Source organism: Macaca fascicularis, chromosome 4, assembly GCF_037993035.2.
Source record: "Macaca fascicularis isolate 582-1 chromosome 4, T2T-MFA8v1.1".
NCBI classification, from domain to species: Eukaryota; Metazoa; Chordata; class Mammalia; order Primates; family Cercopithecidae; genus Macaca; species Macaca fascicularis.
Window position 1 is genome coordinate 39,381,680 of NC_088378.1, and position 26,196 is coordinate 39,407,875.

The window sequence follows — 26,196 nt, forward strand, 5'->3', positions numbered from 1 at the left end:
ATATAGTAGGTGCCCAATAAATATAATCCAATTCCTGAAGTTCTTCAAATTATCACAGAGGAAAGGTGTTTTGTAGTAAAATATTTCTGTAGAACACTCACAGCTATAAATGTGATCATATTTTCTAAATCAAATGCAGATCCACTAACTGGAATTCCTCTGCTGAAAACCAGGATTTATTTTCAGATTTGGTAAAATAAGCTCTGAATCCAAAAAGTGCTCCCAGAGAAGTCTGCATGTGTTGCCATAAGATAGTAAAAGCCAGAGATAAGCTGACAAGAAAACTTTATGAAGTTTGATTTCAAATACAGAATAAAAAGGGTTTTTTCCCCCTTCTAGGGATTTATCTTACTTAATCTTTATGCATCTAGCTAATCTGTGACCCAATTATGTAGTTATACCAAGGGTGTCTGTGTTAGTGACTGCCGTGAGGCTATCTCTGTCAAAGACCAATCTCACTGCTGGGGACACTGAGATGACAGGATAGAGTATCAGAAGAAGATGAAACTTGGTGAACTTACATGTTTATCATGGCAAAAAAACAATCTATGGAACATTAGTAGTGGCAGATGGTAGATGTCCATCTAGGCAGGAAAACTAGGGTACTAGTAGTTTGATAACCTTTGATTAAATTTCTCCCCAAATAGAAAGTAATGCTCCATAACCATGTGTGTTAAATTTTTTCTTTTCCAAATAATTGTTTCTTTCATTTCATGGCCTGTTAACTGAAGGTTTGCTTGCTGCTAGTGATTATATTACTGCTTCCTTAGAGTGGTCAAATTTTATTTTCCTTTTGGGAAAGGGAAATTTTAAGTAACCACTATATCTTATTTTAAAAGCATGCAGTAAATGCTTTGTTAAAGTACAATACAACACTGAAATTACTATTAAGTAATAACACTCCCCAGGTAAAATTACTTAAAAATAAAAACTTAAATTGCCTACAGGAAAAAAAAATGCTGCCATTTTGATTTTGTGCACTGTTTAATATTTTTCTAATGTTTTTGAATAAAGAAAACTTAGATGAGGCATTATAAAACTTGTCAATGTTACAAAGTTTGGAAGAGAGCTATTACCATAGTTGAGAAAATCAAGATTCAAAAGAATATTGACAAGCAGGTTAGTGAGTCAAAAATGAATCTATGAAATTCAGTAAAAATAAATGGACAACTTTGCAGTTAGGGTTAAATAGTAATAGCTAATGGCCGAGAAATTACTGTGTATTAGACACAGTATTTAGTACTTGAAACAACAGAATAATATTAAGGCAGACACTATTCTCATCTTCTTTCCAGATATAAGGATAGTATGAGGCACAAATATATAAATAACGAGAAGATCTGTCTTGACGGCCTATCTTTAAAACATCAAGGAGTTATGGTAGGTCACAATTCAACAACAAACAAAATATCCAGATAATAGAAACGAATAATACCACTACATTTTTTGTATTATAAATGGAACATTAAGTCTAGTTCTAAATGCCACTTTTCTGAAGAACATAAATAAATTGGAAAGGAATCAATACTAAGAGAAGTTAAAAAAAAAAAAAAAAAAAAAGGAAGGACATAGCCTAAAAAAGAGAAGAACAAGATGAAACATCAGTCCTCAAACATCTTAAGAGCTATATTTACATAAGAGGAAACTTATTTGTACTACAACGATCTAAATGCAGAGCAAAGCTAATATACTAATTATCTGTAGCAAAGAACAAAACTTGAGTAATTAATGAACACAGTGTTCTTAACATAGAACTAGTTTTTATCTTTTCCCCGAAAAGAATGTATCCACAAGTAAGGGTACACTTTCTTTAGTAACTACTGATACTCTTTTCATATGCTGAACTTAAATGACTAAAAACATACTAGAAATGTCTCAATACTCTTATCACAATATTCCAATATTAGTAGGTAACACAGTCTCTGAAAAACTCTTGATGGAAATCTCAATAACTTCAGAGGCTTTTATGTAACATGTTAAGAGAAAATAACTTCTTGGCTCTATATTTACTACGTGTGTGATCCTAGGGAAGCCTCTCTTCACTTTTCAGTGCCTCAGTTTCAAATTTATAAAATGGAAATAATAATATCTACCAAATAGAATTATGCAGAATAAAAGTAGGCATAGATATCAGAACTATATACTGGTAACACAGTAAGTGTTCAATACATGTAAGCCTTTATTATATCATTAATGTTCACAACAAAGCACTACTAAGTTTAGTAATTTAATATTTATATGTTGCCCAGGCTGCAATACAGTGGTGTGACTGTAGTTCACTGCAGTCTTGAACTCCTGGGCTCAAGTGATCCTTCTGCTTCAGCCTCCACAGAGGCTGGGACAACAGGTGCATGACACTGCACCTGACTAATTAAAAAAAAAATGTTTTTAAGAGACGGGTTCCTGCTGTGTTGTCCAGGCCAGTCTTGAACTCTTGGCCTCAAGCGATCCTCCCACCTTGGGAGTGCTGGTATTACAGGTATGCGCCACTGCACCTGCCCCTTTTCTTATCTTAGAAAAAATAGTGAGATTTTATGAAATGAAGAAAACAGATTACTGGGTGTTCATTCAGTAGAACACTAGGCAGCCTGACCAGTGTCCTCCCTCTTTCACACTATATACTACATGTGTTCTCCAACCCATCTGCTGGCTAAATTGCACAGATATTTGGATCCCACATCCCACTGCTTAGCATTGTTTATCAAGCACTGATTTTATGAAGGTGGAGACTGGGCCCTATAGTGAAGAGACTTAGATTCTGATCTACCAACAACAACTAACCTATGCCCACTTATTAAGCAGCATGAAGTTTTCAACAAAAATGGTGGTGGCGTTAACTGCCACATTATAATATAGGGAAGTGAATTCTAACTGAATCCTAAGAATAAATAAAATGATAAGTGAGCATTCAAAGGATGACCACTAGAGATGTGCTTCATTTTTCTGCTTTAATATATTGTCTTTGAGCAATATGAGCAGTTGAAAAAGACTCACAGAACTTCAGACCCAAAAGTTGACTTTAAGATCAATTTTTTCAACTCTCCTCATTTTAGCAATTAGAAAAGTAAGTCCCTTGGTAAGACACCTTGCACAATTGACCTACTCTACTCCTTTGTCAAATGCTAAAACTCAGTTTGCATCTTTCTCCTGCCTCATTCATACTGCTGGATCTTTCCTTCCATCTGATAAATATTTATTTTGAACGGAATACTGTTGTATAATTACCCAAACTGTACTTTTCACTTTCACAGAACATGGAAAAAGAAATATTTATTTCACATTCTATATAGGTTTATCTCATGGCAGTTCTTTTGGCAAAATGTTTTCTTTTCTGAAATGAGTCAGTAACATATCCACAGGGCTAAATTAATTGCTATTCTATTTTCCATCTCCTCTCATGATGAGCCTCTTGAATTGCTTCTGATTCACCATGCCTCCTAGTGTGACCATCCAGCTTCCTTTCTGGGCCCTGCTCTCATTCTCCCAGAGATAGCATAAAAACACCCTCCATTTCCATACTTGCATTGGTTTCCGAGATGCTACGTTATCCCTGATCTCCTGCCTCCTTTTCTACATTTTGTCTTCTTTGAGGGCTCTTCTTCCAACTTTTAAAATATGGACACACATCCAGGCTGGCCCTCTGTTCTTATTTATTTTTATAGTTTCATCACATATATATTCATTCATTTAAGCAGTATCCACTGAAGGCCTATAAGCAGTGGTGAGTAAGATGGACATGGTCCATGCTATCATGGAACATACATCCAACTGAGGAAGACCAGATAAGAAAATAAATAAAAAAATTCCAAATTGGGATAACTGCTGAGAAAAAAAAAGGTATAATAATAAAGACTAATGGGGGTGAAGGAAGGTCTTTTGAAAAGTTAACATTTACCTGGGATCTCAAGAAAAAGCCTATTATGCAAAAGCTTGTGTATAGTCAGGGGCAGAGAGACCAAATATTCGAAGGTCTATGGGTGAGTGGGAGAAAGGTTACTTATGCTCAAGAAACTCAGAACAGAGTAACATAGGATGATGCTGAAGAGACAGGCAGAGAGCAGATCATGCAAGGTCCTATAGGCCCTGGGAAAGGGTTTGGGTTTTATCCTAAACATAAGGAGAAGTTACTGAGGGTGTTAAGCAGGAGGTTATCCCATTCTGATTTACATTTGTAAAAGATCACTTAGGCTATCATCACTTACAGAACTGATGAATAAGGTGATCAGATATTTAGGGTTGCCCCAGATAGTCCCAGTTCATGCCTATTGTCCTGGCGTAACTGAACTTCTGCACTGATTCCAGGGAAGAGTCACAATATGCAATAAATAAATACACACATAAATAAAACAACAACAACAAAAATAACAGAAAAAAAGAAGAAAGAAAATTGACTAAGACACACGCCAGCTGTGGGAGGCAACATTCACCAGGTTTCCTTGTTCCTGATCTCCTTGACCTAACTGGGACCCTTGGGTCCTCCCTTTGATTCTTGACCTAGTTTTACTTCTCAAGCTTGAAATATATTCTTGTCCTTAATATCTGGCTATCTCCTGTAATTAAATAATATTCAGCAGCTGGTATACAGAAATATATCGAGGTCCCATTTGCATAAACTCATTTATTTCTCATAACATTCCACGAGGTAGGTATTATCCCCATTTACAGATGAGCAAACTGAAGCACAAAGAGGTAAAGAAACGTGACTAAAGACAAACACAGCCAAAGAATCAGGACTCGACACCAAGTAATTTGGTTCTGGAATCAGTGTTCTTTACTTTGAACATTGCTTCTGTATGTGAGAAACCATAGGCATATTTAGGAACTGCAAATAACTCAGTGGCCAGAGTGAGTACTGGGACAAACTGGAGATAAGTTTAGAAAAGTAGCCGAAGGGTTTCAAATGACATATGAAACAATTAAGTTTTCATCTGGCAGGTGATGAGGTACACCACAGGATCTTAAATACATGATCATATTTGTGGTTTGGATAAACAGCTCTGTGGAAGAGATTTCGGAGGTGGGTAGGAGGAGAATCGTTCCTGACTCAGCTGTTTCTAAAGACTCTGGACCTACGCCACCTTCTCGGATGGGGCCTTTGGATGCCTATTGTGAAGAACCTGCACGCAATTATACGTGACTTCCCATAACCTATGCCCGGGCCTTCCAACAATGGGATCTCCTTTTTGAACTACAAGTTTTCCTTTGAGTCCCTTTCATCAGCTCTCATCTCCAAGTCTTTTTTATAAGCATACCTCTATTTCCATTTCCAGATTGATCCCGATAGTCCCCTTGTTCAAATCCTTATCACCACAAATGTAGATTTCTGTAGCTTCACAGCTCAGTTACCTTCTTCCTATCGCCACCACCTGCAATTCCATGAGCTGCTTTTATTTAATCCTTTTAAAACATTACTCCCTTGATCATATTATTCTCATGATCAAATGCCTTACTACTGCTTATACAGATAGTCTTAACTGTTAACCTAACATTCAATGATCTTTATAAATTATGCCCAAATCACATTTTATAATCTTCCACTATCTCATCTACACTGCTGCAGTCAAATTTTCTACCCATCTATAAACTCTGTGTACACAGTGTGCCCTTCTATGATCTTTGGTCACACTGTTACTCTGGTCTAGCAAATCCTATTGTTTTAAAAATCTCATCCTTTCAAGATCTGGTTTAGCACTTTCCAACTCTAAACAGCCTTCCTAAACCACTTCAGTCCTGGGAATTCCTACAGCACTCAAAACCTTACACCATATTCCTATACTTGGGCACAAACTGCCTCAGTAACGTGACATCCCTTCCATTATTGCTCTGAATTTTTTATACATTTCATATATTAGGGTTCAGTTGTTTACAGATCACTTTTCTAATGACATCAAGAACTAAAGACACATTATCTATCTATCTATCTATCTATCTATCTATCTATCTATCTATCTATCTATCTCTCTATCGATATGATATCTAAACACCTGTAAAACCATGTTTTATGCTTTTTTTTTTTTTTTTTTTTGGTATTTCTACTTTTCCCATAGTACTTCCATACCTCTCCAGTGCTTGGTATGGTACTACTATCCTATGTATATTGTATATCTAATGTTTCCTGATAATTTAGAAAATTCAATTTATGCTGCTGTTATATCTTCCAGTAATATAAAATTTTCAGAATTTTAAGAGTTTTTCAGGTAGAGAAATTTAGCAAAACTGAAAAAGAAATGGAGGGAAAAAAGTCTAAGAAAAACATAAATCCAGCAGGGTACGCTAATGGGAAAAAAAATCAACATAAGTTTCATAATTTATAATGTCTGGAGAAATAAACTGATGTGTATATACTTAAAAATGTTATATTATGGAAGACTACAAGTGGTTGTTAAAGAGAACATATTTTGCATTTATATTTGAATTTCAATAGAACTGCTTTGAATTGCTACTTTATTGATAAGTGAAAACAAGTTCTTTTATGACAAGTTATAAAAGCTTATAGTTTATTAGTTCCCTCTCCACCCTGCAATTACCTACAGGAAGAGATTGGCCATGGGTTCTACTTTATGAGTTTTATAGGGGCCCATTCACCCCAGTTTACATACTATGAATTCTTGGAAAATGCAATAAATTGTAGAAAATAAAGTGCTTCCTTTGAATAAAGGACATTTCACTTGAACTCATACATGTATCTACATATAAGCTGTCCCAATTATTATGTTAAAATATGAAACAGCCATATTTTACATGAATATATGTATAAAGTATACAAAAGTATAATAGTGCAATAGGTGGCACTCTTGTGAATCTACAGAATGGGCTAAACAAGGATAACAATCCAACAACAGTCACAACTCAACAGTTGTTGAGTAAGTACAGATATTATATAATCCAAGAGATTCAGGATAAAATTTAATTTATATGATTCAGATCAATACATTTATGAGTAAGTTTAGTGTTAATGGCAAACAACATTACAAACATCTCAGAAATATTTCAGAATAACAAAATAAGTCTAACGCATATTAAAGTTTACTACTGATGAAAAATCATGTGACAAAAATTCATTCAGCCCTTGGAAAACTTTGAAGAAGGGTAACTGTAGAAGGAATAAATTAATAGCTTTTAAAATTGGTCTTATAAATATGAAGAATAATGAATCAACATTTAAATTTCCGATCAGGTTAGGATGCTTTAAATTCTAATAATTAAAAGAATACTTAAGACAAAGACACGTGGCAAGTGTTTCATAGTTGGTATAATCCTGATGAGACAGTCTGGATTTTATTTCAACCTGTTGTGATAGATGTGTAGGCCTCTGTGAAAATGCAAGCTGTAATTTTATATACTGCCCAAAATCCATTTGCTAAAAGAAGCTTTGTTCTCTCTACCAGGGGTTACAGGGTCATCGAATAAAAACTGAAAATATTAATATTAGTATTACAACTTTGGAATGTAGGAGTTGTACAAAAATTTAAGTTATTCATTCGAATAGGCCATATTGACGTCATTTGAATTTTATCATATTAGTTTTCACTGGAAGAGATTCAAAAACAATACTCCTCAAGACATTAGAAATTACATCTTCAGTATGGCTTATTATGTTTCAATGTATTTTACATGTATATTAATTCTGCCAGAAAATGTGAAAAGCTATGGGATTTGCCACGCGTATGACTGTACACTGAAAGGTAGATATGTTTTAACTATGTTCCTGGGGGAACTTCCTTATGCTAGTAGCCATTTCCCTTTGGTTTGCAAATAAGTCCTTCATATAAAGTAAATACAGGACTCACACTTGTGCTGACTTAACAATTAACTAACTTTTACACCTGCCTTTTAGGGTTCAGACAATAACCTCTGATTAATCTGAGGCTGATATTATCCTTAACTTACTATAAGCGATAAGCAGGTGCAGAGGGACTAATTCTTAAAGTGGCACGATGTAAATCTTTTCGTATAATCTAACATCATGATTATCTCATGTCTTATTTACTTTTTCTATTATCAATAGTACAGTGTCTGAATGAATATCATTCAGGACAAAAATCAGTGAAAAGAAAGTCACACATTTAACCATCAAAACTGACCTAGGACATCAGGTATAAAGAAAATAAAACAATATCTATAATATACGAGCAGGCTACATAGGTTCCTTACACAAGAGGATGACTAGCAGTCTGATGTCCAATGTCTCTTCTGCAATACCAAATGCCAGAATGCAAAGATAATCAATTTCCACAATATTTTGAGGAGAAAAGGTTATGTTCAAGTAATTAAAAATCCTGGCAAGCTGTCTAATAGTAAAGGCAACTGACAAGTATTTAAAAATATGTAGACTCGGATAATTCACTTCCCATTTTCTAATTCTTGAAGAACAACTAGAAAATGTACTCTGAGGTATAAACAAAATTAAGAGCTCAGCATGCCAAAAAAAAAATTAAGTGATTACAGACAGGTAAAATAGAGGTTTGATTCTTTTTCCTGGAGGGGGTGTCATGTCATGTCATGTGGAGATTTTTTTTTCACTTTCTATTAAAGGTATCTCAAAAAAACAAATATGGTACTATTTGTAAGAAAGAAAGAAAAAAAAACCCAAACAAAAAAAATCAAAGTTCATGTAGTAAATCAAAAACAAAAAGGAAACAAGTAAATTAAAAAGAGAGTGAGAGGTGACATGGAACAAAGCGACAGAGGTGGCTTTGTTCTCAGGCTGATCTTTATTTACTGAAGGGACACTGGATTATATTATAGCACTATAGAATCAAACTCAAGTTTGATTGACCATAACCATATATTTACTGTAAACTTCATTCAGAATTCCAACTTGGAATGTTAAGAAACATACCGGCGGGGCGCGGTGGCCCACACCTGTAATCCTAGCACTTTGAGAGGCCGAGGCGGGCGGATCACGAGGTCAGGAGTTTGAGACCAGCCTGACCAACATAGTGAAACCCCGTCTCTACTAAAAATACAAAAATTAGCTGGGCGTGGTAGCGCACACCTGTAATACCAGCTACCTAGGAGGCTGAGGCAGGAGAACTGCTTGAACTTGGGAGGAGGAGATTGCAGTGAGCCAAGATTGAGCCACGGCACTCCAGCCTGGGCGACAGAGCGAGACTGTCTCAAAAAGAGAAAAAAAAAAAACAAAAAAAACCAAAACATCTTTCCTTTGAAAAGAGGTCTGATAAATTCTCATTTGCTCATTTCCCTCACCCATTTAATGGCTGCAACTAGCATATAGCACTCTCCTAGAACTGCCATTCATGGCAGTACTTGGAGCAAGCAGGATGTGGGTGTGAAAATGGGTAAAGAAGTAAGCTGGGAATCGAGGGTTAAGTCTGGGGTCGAGAAGTCACTCGGGGTCCCAGCCTCAGCTATTCTAAAATCCTGGCTCACTCCCTTTCTGTTTTTTTCTCAGGCTCTAACAGATACTTAAATCACGGTATCTCTTCTTTTTGAGTCAGCAGAATACAAAGTTTGGGGCTACAAATATCCTACTTTGATACATATTTAGACAGACTCCTTTTTTTCCTCCCTATCCTAATCATTTTCTTCTCCTAAGCCCTTTAAAGAAAATAAGAGAATATAGGTTCAAGGATGGAAATTAGGTAAAATTACATTTCTGTGAAAATCAGACTTTACCTGTTCTGGTCTGGGACCAGAGAGCATTGGGTAATAATAATGAACAGACTTATGATTCCATTTAGAGGTGATGGAGAAAGGGCAAAGATTAAGTGTTGGCAAGCCGGGGGGCTGTCACGGAGAGAGGTAGTAACATCCTTAGTTTGTAGCAGAGACACAGAAGGAGAAGAGCAGCCAATCCTTCTTCAAAAAAATACATCAAAAAGGACTGAGTATATTATTCAAATATATTAAAATAATAAATTTTTCTTAATTGCCATCTTTAATTTTTTAATACTAAAGAATAAAATTTATAATCATGTTATGGCTACTCTTTTAGCATATTTACAAAAGGATAACTGAAACATACATACTACAGTCAAGTACTTTTTAATGAGTATGCTAATTCCTCATGTACTGGTCTTTTCTGGAGTCCCACATATTAAGTTATCAAACATGTTAAATCAATCATAGGGATTTACTACAAATAGAAAATAGAGTCAATTTGCTACTGAGGCATATATTAATCATCAACACAATTCAAATACTTTAATATTATCTTTATTTATTTATTTTGGAGATGGCGTCTTGCTCTGGTGCCAGGCTGGAGTGCAGTGGCGCAATCTCTGCTCACAGCAACCTCCACCTCCTGGGTTCAAGCGATTCCCCTGCCTCAGCCTCCTGAGTAGCTGGGACTACAGGCATGCACCACCACGCCCAGCTAATTTTTTATATTTTAGTAGAGACAGGGTTTCACCATGTTGGCCAGGATGGTCTCGATCTCCTGACCTTGTGATCTGCCCGCCTTGGCCTCCCAAAGTGCTGGGATTACAGGCATGAGCCACCACGCCCAGCCATCTTTATTTTCTTAATTGGTACAGTTTAAATATCCCTAATCCAAAAACCTGAAATATGAAATCCTCCAAAATCTGAAACTTTATGAACATTGACATGACTTTCAAAGAAAATGTTCATTGGGACATTTTGGATTTCTAATTTTTGGCTCAGGGATGCAGGAAGTGTAACACAAATGTTCCAAAACTTGAAAAAGACCAAAATCCAAAACACTTCTGGTCCCAAGCATTTTGGATAAGGGATACTCAACCTATATCACCAAATCTTTCTCGCAGCAGGAAATGTAGAATCACAGGAAGTACGTGGAAGACTTATGAATACAAAGGATAAGAAGTAAGAGTAGGACTAGGGAATGTACAGTGTACTCCATATCACCTTATGAGTCTTTTAATTGCAAACTAGCAACTAATATATGTTTCACAAAAATATTATATTTAGAGACTAAAAGGGGAATCTAATTCTCTTCCTTTTATTAATAAAACTTTTTAAATATAGTGAATAGATGCTATAATTGTTAAATGCCTTTTGTTGAGAAGAGGGATAAAAGATAAGACTTCAGTTCTATAATAATAAAGCAAAGTAACCTATAAGAGAAATGAAGCATAATGGCCTTTTTTCACTATTATAAAACATTCACTTTAAATAATGATGCTGATGCTGGTGCACAAAATAACATTCATTTTTAGAACGGTAAAAATCAATTCGTACAAATATTTACATTACATTATCAAAACTATAAATTATCTCTAAGTTAACAACATTAATATAAACCAATCTTGCAGGGATATAACTTTCGGCAAAAGGGAGGTTGTAAGAGCTTTCTACAATGCCACTGTAACTATAACCAGTATAATTTTGTAGTTTCTTAACACTTTTAACAATGCAGCAACAGACTGTCTTACCGTTGGTGCTGTATCTACCTGATGGTTACAAGGCTTTCTTCCTATGCTGATAATCCCTGTGGAAAGAAAACAATGTGAATATTTGGTTATTAAGCCTGTCCATTTCATGTTGAAAATATTTATGCCATTTTAGTGGAAAAACATTTATTATGACTCACACAGCTCCCAAGAAAAAAGTCTCACTCGGAAGGCAGGATCCTTTAAAGATGTATCATGAATTCTTTGGTCAGAAACAGTTGGTGAGTTTAGCTAAACTGACTCAAGGTTAGCTAAGTCTTTTTTCCCATTCAAGTGATGCCTAGCAATAGTGCAAGATGCGTCCATATCCTGCTCTCAGCTCAAAAATCACACCATTATCTGGGCTCTGCTGCTTTTCTTCTATGAAAGTTTTATTTCTGATTCAAGGATATGAAGTTTTTAAAAAGAAGTGTCACAAGGGCTATGAAGTGAATCACCACTGTCTTATTTTCTCAAAAGAATAAATAAATCCATCTGAATTTCTCTTTGATCATCTGACTTCCTACTATGACATACTCTATTTATTCAATCACCATGAGTATCTGAAGAAAAATGTTCCCCTGATTCCCTCCTTTAAAATGGTAACACAGACGGCTAACCTCGAGAAATATTCTTTTATCATTTGTGGATTTATCTTTTTGTTCTCAATGTTCTCTACTGCATTTCTTTGTAATAAACAGCCTTTCAGGACGTGACATAGGACATCTCATCTGTAAAGACACTGGTTCAAAGTCTAACTCAAGTTAAAAATGAACACAAGTGTGGGTCTTGTTTAATTCCTAATTTTTGTCTACCAGCAAACTAACCTATAATTTAGGATATTAACACAGTTTGTTCAAATAATGCTAAAGGTTGTCATATGCAGGACTAGAGGCAAGAACTACAATGTCTGTTAATAGCAATTAGTAAAATTCCTAGTTTAAATATTAGTTCTTCTTCTAAAAGCATATGACTCATTTTTCTTAAAGTATGGTAAAGAATTAAGTGAGATCAACACAAACAATCACTTTCTATCGCTTTGCAAGAGTATTTTCAAAATGAATCATGAAACATGATTAAAGTAAGTTTTTGTTTCATTAAATTTTTTTAACATTTATTGTTAGCCAGTGAAGTATAAAGCACTATACTACCTTCATTCAATTGACTAATATTTTTGAGTGGTTATTCTTGGCACCCAGTGATAAAAGATGAATATATTACAGTTTCTGACTACAAGAGTCTAGTAAAATATGGATATCCTTTTTTGAAGAACTACCACAGAGCAAATTAACAGAGTTTCATCTTAAGTGTAATAAAATCTTTAAGGTAATTTTGATGGAAAGACACTCTTCTTCATAGAGTAACACCAGTTTTGGGTAAATTTTTTTTTTTTCAAAGGGTACAACACGCAGGCAAATACTCAAGTAATGTAGATTCCTATTGTAAGATTTTAACAATACAGAAGCATACAGAGAATAAATTGAGAAATCCCAACTTTGTCAGCCCCTACAGTCTCACAATCCTAGCTGCAACCACTGAGAACTGTGTGGCATGGCAACTGGCTTTCAAATGAGAGTGGTCATGCCAGAGTTCAGCAATTAACAACATCTCACACACGTCTTCTCGCTACTGTAATCTGACAGCTATAAAATTGACCTAGGCTGATTACCGATTTTTAAACTCTTATCTAAATAGAAAGTAATTTCAATTGGAGAAAAGGAACTTTAAAATAATAAAAACCAAAGTAAACCAGGAAAAAATCTATACACATAGTTTATACGATAACAAGAAAAAAAAACAAAAAAACTCTACAGATTTTAGAGTTTCAATTTTAGGATAAGAATGTTTTGAAAATTAGAATTTCAAAAAGTGGATTATAAAGTTATAATCTTAGTTTTAAATTTAGATTACATATATAAATAATATCATTTGGAGATACAATTATGCATGTTTGTTCAAGCTTGCAGTAAAAAATAAATAGAAAGGAATAAACTTTAGAAAAAATGTATCAAAATAACTTCCTATTTTAGGTAAATTTTACTTAAAAACCTATCTGTATCTCATTTCACTTTTATTAAGGTATAACAATAATTGAAAGCTTATAATAAATAGTTTGCTATAATGGATAGTATTATATCTCTACTTAACTAGGCCATGGTACCCAGATACTTGATCAAACATTATTCTAGATATTTCTTTGAAGGTCTTGGATGGAATTAACATTTAAATCATAAGGCTTTGAGTAAAGCATACTGCCCTCCATAATGTACGTGGGCCTCATTCAATCAGATGAAGGCCTTAAGAAAATGACAACTCACCTGACAGCGAGGGGATTCTGCCAACAGGCTGCCCTCAGACTGGAACTGCAACTCTTTCCTAGTCTCCCTCCTGTTGGCCTAGCCTGCAGATTTTGGTCTTGCCAGCCCCCACAATGTTTGAGCCAATCCCTTAAAGTAAACCTTTCTCTCTCTATGGACTTCCCACTGGTTCTGTTTCTCTGGAGAACACTAATAATACACTTACTTTCTGGTAAATCTGTAATAAATAAAAATACTATTGTTTATACTCTAAATTATACATGTTATGTTCATTCAACATAATTGTAAAGGAATATAGTTAAAATGTTGATGTTATTATGGAATATTTTAAAATCTGCATATGTCCTAATGAACTCAGGAATATAGAATATAGGTAGAATAAATCGACCTATCAACAAATAAAAATGAAAAAAATTAGAAAGGCAGTCTGTCAGCAGAATAAAGAATCAATCTATCAATAAACATTACTGCTAGGTTGTCCAGTCTAACAATCTCTGCCTTTCAATGATTTGACTATTTACATTTAATGCAATTACTCATACGGCTTTGCTGAAGTTTAGCATTTTGCTATCTTACTGCATTTCTTTTTGTTCCTTTCTTCCTCTTTTTCTATATTCTTTTGGAATAGTCAAATAGTTTTACTCTTCCATTTTATGTCCTCTGATGGCTTTTTAGCTACATCTCTTCATATTTTTTAATGGCTAATATAGCGATTACAATATACAACTTTACTATACTTTGAATTAGGATTTTTTTTTTTTTTTTTTTTTTTTTTTTTTTTTTTTTGAGACGGAGTCTTGCTCTGCCGCCCAGGCTGGAGTGCAGTGGCCGGATCTCAGCTCACTGCAAGCTCTGCCTCCCGGGTTCACGCCATTCTCCTGCCTCAGCCTCCCGAGTAGTTGGGACTACAGGCGCCCGCCACCGCGCCCGGCTAGTTTTTTGTATTTTTTTAGTAGAGACGGGGTTTCACCGTGTTAGCCAGGATGGTCTTGATCTCCTGACCTCGTGATCCGCCCATCTCGGCCTCCCAAAGTGCTGGGATTACAGGCTTGAGCCACCGCGCCCGGCCTTGAATTAGGATTTTTTCTACTTCAAGAATAATATAAGCAACTTAAAAGTGTTAACCCCATTTATCCAACCACCGTTCAGGCTTTTGCTGCCTTGTATTTAACTTCTATATGTTATAAACACCATAATACACTTTCAGTATTGTTGTTTTAGACCGATATATTTATCTTTATTCCTTCTTACAGATCCAGGCTTTCACATGAGATCCTTAACCCCCTGTTATTTTGTAGTGTAAGTCTGCTGGTGACTATGTTTTGTTTTTTCCTGAAAAATCTTTAGTAGGGATTAATTTACAAAGAATGTTTTCCTGGGTATTGAAATCTAGGTTAATAGCCATTTGCTTTTAGAAAATGATTTCATTCCATTACTTCTTATGAGAAGGAAGGCATCATTCTTACTATGATTTCCCTGAACCTAACACATTTTTTTCCCCCTCTGGTTGCTTTTGTACTTTTCTTTTTAGTTTAATCAGGAGGTACCTAGGTATGGTTTCTTTCATACACACACACACACACACACACACACACACACACACACACACACACGTGTATATGTATACTCTAAAGGAATATAAATTTTTCATTTTCTTCAGTTTAATTAGGAGGTATCTATGGTTTCATTTATATATATGTATATGTGTATGTGTGTATCCTTCTTGGATTTTACTAAGCTTTCAAATTTTATTTTTTTAAATTTTATTTTTTATTTCAATAGGTCTTTGAGGAACAAGTGGTGTTTGGTTACACGGATAAGTTCTTTAGTGGTGATTTCTGAAATTTTGTGCATCTGTCACCCAAGCAGTGTACACTGTACCCAATGTGTACTCTTCTATCCCTCATCCCTGTCCCACCCTTTGCCCCAAGTTCCCAAAGTCCTTAGAATAAGAGTCTCCAATTCTATCCAGGTTGCTGTGAATGCCATTATTCCATTCCTTTTTATGACCAAGTAGTATTCCATGGTGTGTGTGTGTAGGTGTGAGTGTGTGTGTATATATATGTATAAAGAAAATGTGGTGTATATACATATACTTGTTGATTGACGGGCATTTGGGATGGTTCCATATTTTTGCAACTGCAAATTGTGATGCTATAAACGTGTGTGTAAGTATCTTTTTTGTATAATGACTTTTTTTTTTTTTTTTTTTTCTGGGTAGACGGTAGTGGGATTGCTGGACCAAAAACGCTACTTTTATTAGGTTGGTGCAAAAGTAATTGTGGATTTTGCTGATTGAAACTAATGGCAAAAACTGCAGTAACTTTTTCACCAACCTAATAGTTCTTCAACGAATCTCCACACTGTTTTCCACAGTGATTGTTCATGTTCACGTTCCCACCAGCAATGCAGGAGTGTTCCCTTTTTACCACATTTACACCAACATCTATTATTTTTGATTATGGCCATTCTTGCAGAAGTAAGGGGGCATCACATTGCAGTTTTGATTTGCAGTTCCCAGCACTTTGGGAGGCCGAGATGGGCGGATCACGAGGTCAGGAGATCGAGACCATCCTGGCTGACACGGTGAAACCCCGTCTCTACTAAAAAATACAAAAAACTAGCCGGGCGAGGTGGTGGGCGCCTGTAGTCCCAGCTACTCGGGAGGCTGAGGCCGGAGAATGGCGTGAACCCAGGAGGCGGAGCTTGCAGTGAGCCGAGATCTGGCCACTGCACTCCAGCCTGGGCGGCAGAGCGAGACTCCGTCTCAAAAAAAAAAAAAAAAAGAAAAAAAAAGAAAAGATTTGCAGTTCCCTGATCATTAGTGATGTTGAGCATTTTTTCATATGCTTGTTGGCCTTTTGTATATCTTCTTTTGACAACTGTCAATTGTCTATGCATGTCCTTAGCCCACTTTCTGATGGGATTGTTTTTTTCTTGCTGATTTGAGTTCCTTGTAGATTCTGGATAGTAGTTCTTTGTCAGATGCATACTTTGAGAAGATTTTCTCCCACTCTGTGGGTTCTCTGTTTACTCTGCTGATTCTTTTGCTATGCAGAAGCCTTTCAGTTTAACTAAGTCCCATCTATTTATCTTTGTTTTTGTTGCAATTGCTTTTGGGTTCTTGGTCATAAAGTCTTTGCCTAAGCCAGTGTCTAGTAGGGGTTTTCCAATATTATCTTCCAGAATTTTTATGACTCTGGGTCTTAGATTTAAGTCTTTCATCCACCTTGAGTTGATTTTTGCATAAAGTGAGAGATGAGGATCCAGTTTCATTCTTCTACATGTGGCTTGCCAATTATCCCAGCACCATTTGTCAAATAGGGTGTCCTTTCCTCACTTTTATGTTTTGTTTGCTTTGTCAAAGATCAGTTGGCTGTTAAGTATTTGGGTTTATTTCTGGGTTCTCTATTCTGTTTCATTGGTCTAGTGTCAGTATTATGCTGTTTTGGTGACTACAGCCTTATGATACAGTTTGAAGTTGGGTAATGTGATGCCTCCACATTTGTTCTTTTTGCTTAATCTTGCTTTGGCTACATGGGCTCTTTTTTGGTTTCATATGAATTTTAGGATTGTATTCTAGTTCTGTGAAGAATGATGGTGGTATTTTGATGCAAATTGCATTGAATTTTTTATTGCTTTTGGCAGTTATGGTCATTTTTGCAATATTGATTTCACCCATCTATGAGCATGGGATGTGTTTCCATTTTTTTGGTGTCATCTGTGATTTCTTTCAGCAGTTTTGTACTTTTCCTTGTAGAGATCTTTCACCTCCTTGGTTAGGTACATTCCTAAGTATTTTATTTTATTTTTTTGCAGCTACTGTAAAGGAGGTTGAGTTCTTGGTTTGATTCTCAGCTTGCTCACTGTTGGTGTTTAGCAGTGCTACCGATTTGTGTACATTGATTTTTGTATCCAGAAACTCTACTGAATTAATTTATCAGATCTAGCAGCTTTCTGGATAAGTCTTTAGGGTTTTCTATGTATACAATCATATCATTGGCAAACAGTGACAGTTTGACTTCTTTACTGATTTGAATGTCTTTTATTTCTTTCCCTTGTCTGATTGCTATGGCTAGGACTTCCAGTATTATGTTGAACGGAAGTGGTGAAAGTGGGCATCCTTGCCTTGTTCCAGTTCTCAGGGGGAGTACTTTCAACTTTTCCTTGTTCAGTATAATGTTGACTGTGGGTTTGTCACCGATAGCTCTTATTATCTTAAGGTAGACTGTGGGTTTGTCACCGATAGCTCTTATTATCTTAAGGTATGTCCCTTCTACATTAATTTTGCTGAGGGTTTTAATCATAAAGGACACTGGATTTTGTCAAATGCTTTTTTCTATTGAGATGACAATATTACTTTTATTTTTAATTCTGTTTAAGTTGTATATCACACTTATTGACTTGCATATGTTAAACTATCCCTGCTTGATCATGGTATATTATCTTTTTGATATGCTACTAGATTTGGTTAGCCAGTATTTTGTTGAGGATTTTTGCATCTATATTCATCAGGGATACTGGTATGCGGTTTTCTTTTTTTTTTTGTTATATCCTTTCCTGGCTTTGGTATTACGGTAACACGGGCTTCACAGAATGATTTAGGGAAGATTCCCTTGCTCTCTATCTTTTGGAATAGTGTCAAGAGGATTGGTAACAACTCTTCTTTGAATGTCTGAGAGAATTCAGCTGTGAATCCATCTGGTCCTGGATTTATTTTTGATGGCAATTTTTTTTATTACCATTTCAATCTTTGTGCTTGTTATTGGTCTGTTCAGAGTTTCTATTTCTTTGCGGTTTTATCTAGAAGGATAGTATATTTCCAGGAATTTATCCACCTCCCCTAGGTTTTCTGATTTGTGTACACAAAGGCTTTCACAGTAGCCTGGAACAATCTTTTGTATTTCGGTGGTTTGGTTGTAATATCCCCCATTTCATTTCTAATTGAGCTTATTTGGATCTTCTCTCTTCTTTTCTTGGTTCGTCTCGCTAGTGGTCTGTCAATTTTGTTAATCTTTTCAAAGAACCAGCTTTTCATTTCACTCATTTTTGTATTTTTTTATTGTTTCATTTAGGTCTGCTCTGATCTTTGTTACTTCTTCTCTTCTGCTGGGTTTGCGTTTGGTTTGTTCTTGTTTCTCTAGTTCCTTGAGGTGTGACCTGTGTGCCCGTGCTCTTTCAGATGATTGTAGGCATTTATGGCTATGAACTTTCCTCTTAGCACTGCTTTTGCTGTATTCCAGAGGTTCTGACAAGTTGTAGCACTATTATCATCCAGTTCAAAGAATTTTTAAATTTCCATCTTGATTTCATTGGTGACCCAATGATCATTTGGGATCAGTTTATTTAAATTCCATGTATTTACATGGTTTTGAGGGTTCCTTTTGGAGTTCCTTCATTTATGAAGCTTAGTTCCTCTGGATACAAAATTCTTGGCTGATGATTGTTTTGTTTAAGGAGGCTAAAGATAGGACCCCAATCCCTTCTAGCTTCTAGGATTTCTGCTAAGAAATCTGCTGTTAATCTGACAGATTTTCCTTTATAGGTTACCTGATGCTTTTGCCTCACAGCTCTTAAGATTCTTTCCTTCATCTTGACTTTAGATAACCTGATGATGTGACTAGGTGATGATCTTTTTGTGATGAATTTCCCAGGTGTTCTTTGAGCTTCTTGCATTTGGATGTCTATATCTCTAGCAAGACCAGGGAAGTTTCCCTAGATTACTCCCTTAAGTATGTTTTCCAAACTTTTGGATTTCTCTTTTTCCTCAGGAACACCAATTCTTCTTAGATTTGGTCATTTAACATAATACCAAACTTCTAAGAGGCTTTGTTCATTTAAAAATTTTTGCTTTGGCTTTGTCGGATTGGGTTAATTGGAAAGCCTTTTCTTTCAGCTCTTACGTTCTTTCTTTTACTTTTGAGTCTACTGGTAAGACTTTCCAGGCCTCACCCAGCTCCCATGCATCCCAAAATGTTACTCTCATTCCCACTCTACCCTTCAGTAGCAAGGAGCTTATTTCCAAGCATCCAGTGAGCAGGGTTGAGAACTTGCCCCAGGCTACAAGCCTCTCCTCTGAAAAAGCAAGCAGGGCTTTCAGGTTTTGCACTTTCCCACCTGCTGTGGATTCTGTGCTCATATCTGCACTCCTTATTTGCTCCCTCCTTCAGATTCTGTCCAGGAAACTTTGTCTTCAGTTGAAATTGTTATAAACTTGAGCTAGACGTTTCCTTCTCTTTATGGTCTTCCTCCAATTCCACTGGTGGCCCTCCCCAAGGACTCCTGCAAGACAGTCAGGAATGCAGGAATGGCTTCCCTGAGGACCAAGAGTGCCCACAGGGCTCTTCCCACCGCTTTCTCTACCCCTATATTTCACTTAGCTCTCTGAATTTGTCTCAGCTCCAGGTAAGGTCAAATCCTTTTCTGGTGACCTGGACCTTCAGGTTCCCCAGTGAGAATGTGTGTTCAGAGGTGGACATTCCCTGTCTCACACTTTGGGGACTAAGTTTTTCAGCCATCTCACAGAGCCTGTAGCAGCAAGCTCCCTCCTCTAACAGATCTGTGGATTCTCTCGGCTTTTCTGGCATTTTCCTGCAGTAGTTCTTGGAGCAAAAGTTCACAATGTGATTCTCTGTGCACTGCTCTGTCCATCCAAGTGGGAGCTGCAAGTGAGTCCTGCCTCCTATCTGCCATTTTGAGACAGCATCAACACAGTTATGGAAACAAGCTTGAAATGCTGATGACTACTTCTCCTTGCTAAGCTTATGCCTACAGGTTGTCTTTAATTAGAGGAAAACTACTAGCCCATTATTTCTTCAAATATTTCTTCACCCATATTTTCTATTTTCCTTTGGTAATCCCAATTGCATGTTTAATCCATTTCATAGGGTCACACAGATCTGACTCTTTCTTCTTCCCATGCCTCCTCTTTATCTTGTTTCAATTTGGATAATCTGTATAATTTTTATTGTTTTGCCCTCCAGTTCAGTGGTCCTTTCTTTTAAGGTGTCCTATCTGTTGTTATCTGCTGTTATCTGTTGTTACGCCCATCTAATGAATTTTCATTTTATCTGTTATACTCTTCAGGTCTAGAGTATGCATTCATTTATTTTTCATGAAATTCTCCATCTTTGCACTCCTTTTGCTCATGGTTCCTCATAAGTTATTTAACATATGTGTAACAGGTATTTTAAAATTCTTGCCTGCTAATTCCAACGTTTTGATTATCTGTAGGATTCCTTTTATTCATTGTTCCTTTTCTTGCTTATGGGTCATTAATTTCTGCTAATTTTTATGCCTCAGAATTTGATTATAGGTTAGAACTGCTAGACATGTAATCAGCAGACTGAAATAGAAAACGTCTTCCCTCAGAAAAGGTTCACCATTTCCTTTTTCAGAAACCTAGGGTAAGGGATAGAGCTCTTTTCAAATCAAGAGTTGACTTGGGTTGGGACTGGGCTGTTGCTTAGTTAATTTCAATACACCTATTACAACTCTCCCCAAAACGAGATCAGTTATTCCTTCTAGGGGAACTTTGGGATTTAAACTTCTAGAGATTATGAGAACTCTCTCTGCCTTTCTCCCAGTTTCCTGTCAGTGCTTAAGCTGCAAAAGTCCTCTTGAGGAGAACTGATAGACGAAGAGGACTGAGTGACATTTGGGATCTTTCAGATTCCAATCTATCATGCCAGTCCACATAGTACTTGGAAGTTCAGCTCATCTCTCCTTGCCTCAGCAGTAACTCTGCTTATAGAAGGCTTGCTCCTCTGCTTGCCTGGTTTCTATCTCAATAAACGCTCCCATGTACTAAAGTGACTGCTTGTCTTTACTTCTTGATGCAGTAGGGTTCATTTCTCTTTGCAATTTATTTTATTTAGAATTATCTGTGGCCACATCTCTTTGATGGCTTTTTAGTTTATGTGAGGTCTTCTCAACAATATGGTAAGAGTGATGATCATTACAATGTACATATTAATTAGAAGCAAAATTCTACTTCCAATTAGTTATATTGTTGCTTTTTAAAATTTTCTTGTTTTTGGTCTATTTCAGTGTATACTCCCTTTTTTTCTTGCCTGTTAATCTTGAATTTTTGTTTTCAATTTTACCAACACTTAAAATCTGCTATTAGTTACCTTCTGAATTCTAACAGTAATAAATACATTTATTATTTATCCAAATAAATTTATGTCTAAACCTCTCTCCAACCAAGATACTATACTTACCAATATCTCCTTGCTCCACATCAAGATTAAACTCTTAGAAGGCTTTTATTTCTCTATTCTTTTTATATAGTTAAGTTTAAAGAGATAAAAATGCATGGGAATTTGTAGAAGTGCTAAGTGTGAATTTATGAAACAAAATGACATAGTGTAAGAAAACATCTAATCTTTTTCTCTATGCCTAACAGAAAAATCTAATGTTTTCCTCTGTCTTGAGATATCTGTTTCATTCAGTTGTCATTTGGTTACAGTACTCTCTAAATCCTGGTATATCCAAATATATCCAAAGCCTTCCTTTGGATAAGAAACCCTTTATCTTGGTTGCCTATATGTTACTCCACTATCAGCCAGCTTCTAGTGTTTTAGATATGTCAAGTGCTCATCTGATTTTCTTTCCTATGTAAAGAACCTGTCACTCCTCTGTAGAAGCTTGTGATATTTTTCCTTTACCTAGGAAATCAAGAATTTCACCAGAGTATGGCTGAGTGCCTTTGTTATCATTCATCTTTTCCTGGGACTTGATAAACGCTTTGACCTGCAGAGTCTTATCATTCTTCTGCTCAGGGAAATTTTATCCTATTATTTAATTTTATAGATCATCTTTACCTTCACAACTTTTATCTTTGTGATAATCTTTTCAAATAATCTTCTATGTGAACATCCTTTCTACTCTAGAGATTTTAACATTTGAAGTCATATAGTTTAGTTTCTTTCTAGAGATCTACAAAGACTAAGACAAGAAGGCTGGCAAACCCTGGAGTGTATATCAGAATGAAGTTTTCCTGGGATCTCAGGACTAATATGTCAAGGCAAAGGGTCGGGGTGGGAGGACTTTGTTCTACTCAGTGTTGAGCGAGGATCTGGGCAAGGTAAGCAGGCTTTTTTCCAAATGTGTGAGTAGAAAATTAAGTTTTCAGAGTTCATTGAGGGCTTTCAGCCAGCAGAAATGGGCAATATCTGTAAGTTTAATGTTGTAGTACATTAAGGGCGTACCAGATCCTATGAATCATAATAACCCTAAAAAGGGTCTATACACCCAGAAGAACTGGCTTCTGGAAGAACTGGCATTCAGTCCCAGTCATTGGGAGATGGTTGTAACTTGCAACTAATGAGACTTGAGAAGAGAGGCTTACTCCTGTGCCTCAGCAGAGGAGTATCAGTTGGGCAGGTTTGATTTTGGTACAACTCAGACTTCCATCAGTATAGCTGGGGCAACAGACCACGAAGAGGCAAAGAAAATAACTTTCTTCAAGAGCCTCAGTAGCCTGAAGAAGAAGAAATAAACTAGAACTGGTAGTGACACTGATGCCAATGGAAGAATCAGTCTTTTAAATTAAAACAAAACAGACAAAAAACAGCTATTAAGAATTCTCGCCAGGTGCAGTGGCTCATGCCTGTAATTCCAGCACTTTGGGAGGCTGAGGCAGAATTGTTTGAGCCTGGGAGTTTGAGACTAGTTCTGGCAACATAGTGAGACCCTATCTCTACCAAAAAAAAAAAAAAAAAAAAAAAATTAGCTGGATGTGGGTGTGCATGTATAGTTTCAGCTACTTGGGAGGATGGCTTGAGTTGAGCCTGGGAGGTCAAGGCTTCAGTGAGCTATGGTTGCACTACTGCACTCCAGCCCAGGTGACAGGGTGAGACTTTGTCAAATACACACAAAAGAAGTTTAAGTTAATTACTAAATAACAAGATAACCCTATTTTAAAGGAAGGAAACAGTGGCTTTCAGAACGTAAATTAGAAGGTAGGTAACATTCCTAAGGTCATATAACTAAAAGCAGCAGTACCTGGACTGACACCCACACCTCTAAGCCACAAACCCTTCAGACCCATTTATGTGTTTGTTTAGCCCCTGTGGTTGGGACCTGATTTTTTTCATCTTCATATCCACAGTGCCTAACCCAAATGCTTAAAATATAGAAGTTCTTCAAGAATTGACTCAAATATTAACTGAATGAATCTATTCTCCTATGCAACATTCACCAGATTCATATGCTACAATGCAGTGTTAGGTGTATTAGTCATCTGAATGCCTGAGTTAATGTACTAGGACTGTCTTAAAAAACGTTAATTTACCCTTTGGTAATGTTCCTAAACTTAGTGCAAAACTGAAATGCATTACAGTCATGTGCTGAGTAATGATGTTTTAGTCAATGACAGATCGCACATACAATGGGGGTCCCATAAGATTACAATACTGCATTTTGCTGTACCTTTTCTATGTTTAGATACACAATTATTTACCATTGTGTTACAACTGCCTGCAGCATTAGGTATGGTCATATGCTGTACAGGTTTATAGTGTAGGAACAGTTGGCCATACCATACAGCTTAGGTGTAGTAGGCTATACTATCTAGGTTTGTGTAAGTACACTCTATGATATTTGCACAATGAAAAAAATCATCTAACTATGCATTTCTTAGAATGTATCCCCATTGTTAAGTGATGTATGACCATACTTAAATATTTCCCAAATTTCCCAGATAGTAACACAGTCTAGAGAAGATAATAAAAGAAATTTTATGTTTCTTGGGAGACACTTTGAGTATTTATTTTGTAGAAAATCAGATCATGACATTTTACTCTATTGTGCCTAATATGAACAGCTGAAAGCATACATTTTTTTAGTTTTCCTAAACCTTACCGACTTTTAACTCAGGACTATGATCAAAGAAAGAAGAACAAAGACAAACAGATATGCTGCAAAACAAAAACAGGCCAAGTTTTGAAGACAGAACATATATCCAGCAATCTTATGTATCATTCATTAACAAGTGGTTACAAGCTACTCACTAAGCACAAGGCACTGTTCTGGGAACAGGAGAAGCTCTAACCTCCCTTTCAAGACATCTTATGAGTTACTTGTTTCAGGCATCCTATGTCAGTTTTGGCAATCCCCGTGGATCTTTCTATATAGAACAGAGATAGAATTATGCTTTGATTATCTGTGCCTATGAAAACATGAAATTTATTATATTCCAATAAAATACAGTTATAGAAGGCAGAGATCTTTTCTGCTGAATTAATGTGAAGAAGTTATCTGTCCTGAGACTGCAAGCCTTAAGAATTGGAAAAGAAGGTGAACTACATTTCGCAGATAATATAATTTTATATCTAGTAAGTCCAAAAGAATCAATGCTAATATTAACACAATCAGTACCAGAACTAATAAAATAAATTGGAAAGTTAGCATCATATAAAATTTAATATGCAAAAATCAATTTCTCTTTTTTTTTTTTGGAATGAAGTTTTGTTCCTGTTGACCAGGCTAGAGTGCAATGGTGCGATCTCGGCTCACTGCAACCTCTTCCTCCCAGGTTCAAGCAATTCTCCTGCCTCAGCCTCCTGAGTAGCTGGGATTACAGGCGCCCGCCATCACGTCTGGCTAATTTTTGTATATTTAGTAGAGACAGGGTTTCACCATGTTGGCCAGGCTGGTCTTGAACTTCTGACCTCAGGTGATCCACCTGCCTTGGCCTCCCAAAGTGCTGGGATTACAGGCATGAGCCATCATGGCCGGCCTCAAAAATCAATTTCTATTACATATTCAACGAATTAGAAGATATAATGAAAGAGAATACTTCACTTATAAGGGCAATATAAATAATAAAATATATGAATAAATATAACAAAAAATGTGTAGAACAGTATGAAGAACAAAAATACTTCTGAAAAATACAAAAGTATAGGTGGTCCTTGACTTATGATGGTCTGACTTAACGATTTTTCAACTTGACCACAGTTTGAAAGTAACATGCTTTCAGTGAAAAGCATACTTTGAGTACTCACACAACTACTCAGTTTTTCACTTTCAGTGGAATATTCAATAAATTACAAGAGATATTCAACACTTTATTATAAAATAGGCTTTGTCTTAGATGATGTGGCCCAACCACAGGCTAATGTACACTTACATCTAATGTAAGTGTTCTGAGCATGTTTAAGGCAGGCTATGCTAAAGTATGATGTTTGGTAGGTTTGGATGCTTTTCTGACATATTATAAGTTTATCGGGCTATAACTCTATTGTAAGTTGAGGAGTATCTAATTGGAATATCCATGTTGTGTGACAAGACAATGTAGCATCATATAAATGTCAGCTCTCCCCAGGACAATATATAAATTTAATATGATTTTAATTTTTAAAAAGTTTTTTCCCAGCACTAGACAAGTTGATTCTAAAAATCATGTAGAAAAACATGCAAGAATACCTTAAAAAAAATCCCGAGGGGAAAAGAACGAGTGACCACTGGAAATAAACACTACTTAATATTAGTATATATCA

General features: G+C 36.1%; 1 protein-coding gene across 35 annotated transcripts in view; it reads right to left on the reverse strand.

Moving 5' to 3' along the window:
- The window catches only part of AHI1 (Abelson helper integration site 1), a 223,579-nt gene that overhangs the window by 65,253 nt on the left and 132,130 nt on the right, over nt 1-26,196 (reverse strand). For all 35 annotated transcript variants that reach the window (XR_010586256.2, XR_010586255.2, XR_012433460.1 and 32 more), the window contains one exon: nt 11,376-11,431. Coding sequence is in view for 24 of the 35 variants with exons in the window: in XM_074037078.1 (XP_073893179.1) it covers nt 11,376-11,431 (56 nt within the window). In the remaining 11 variants the exon portion in view is untranslated. The remainder of the gene's footprint in view (nt 1-11,375; nt 11,432-26,196) is intronic.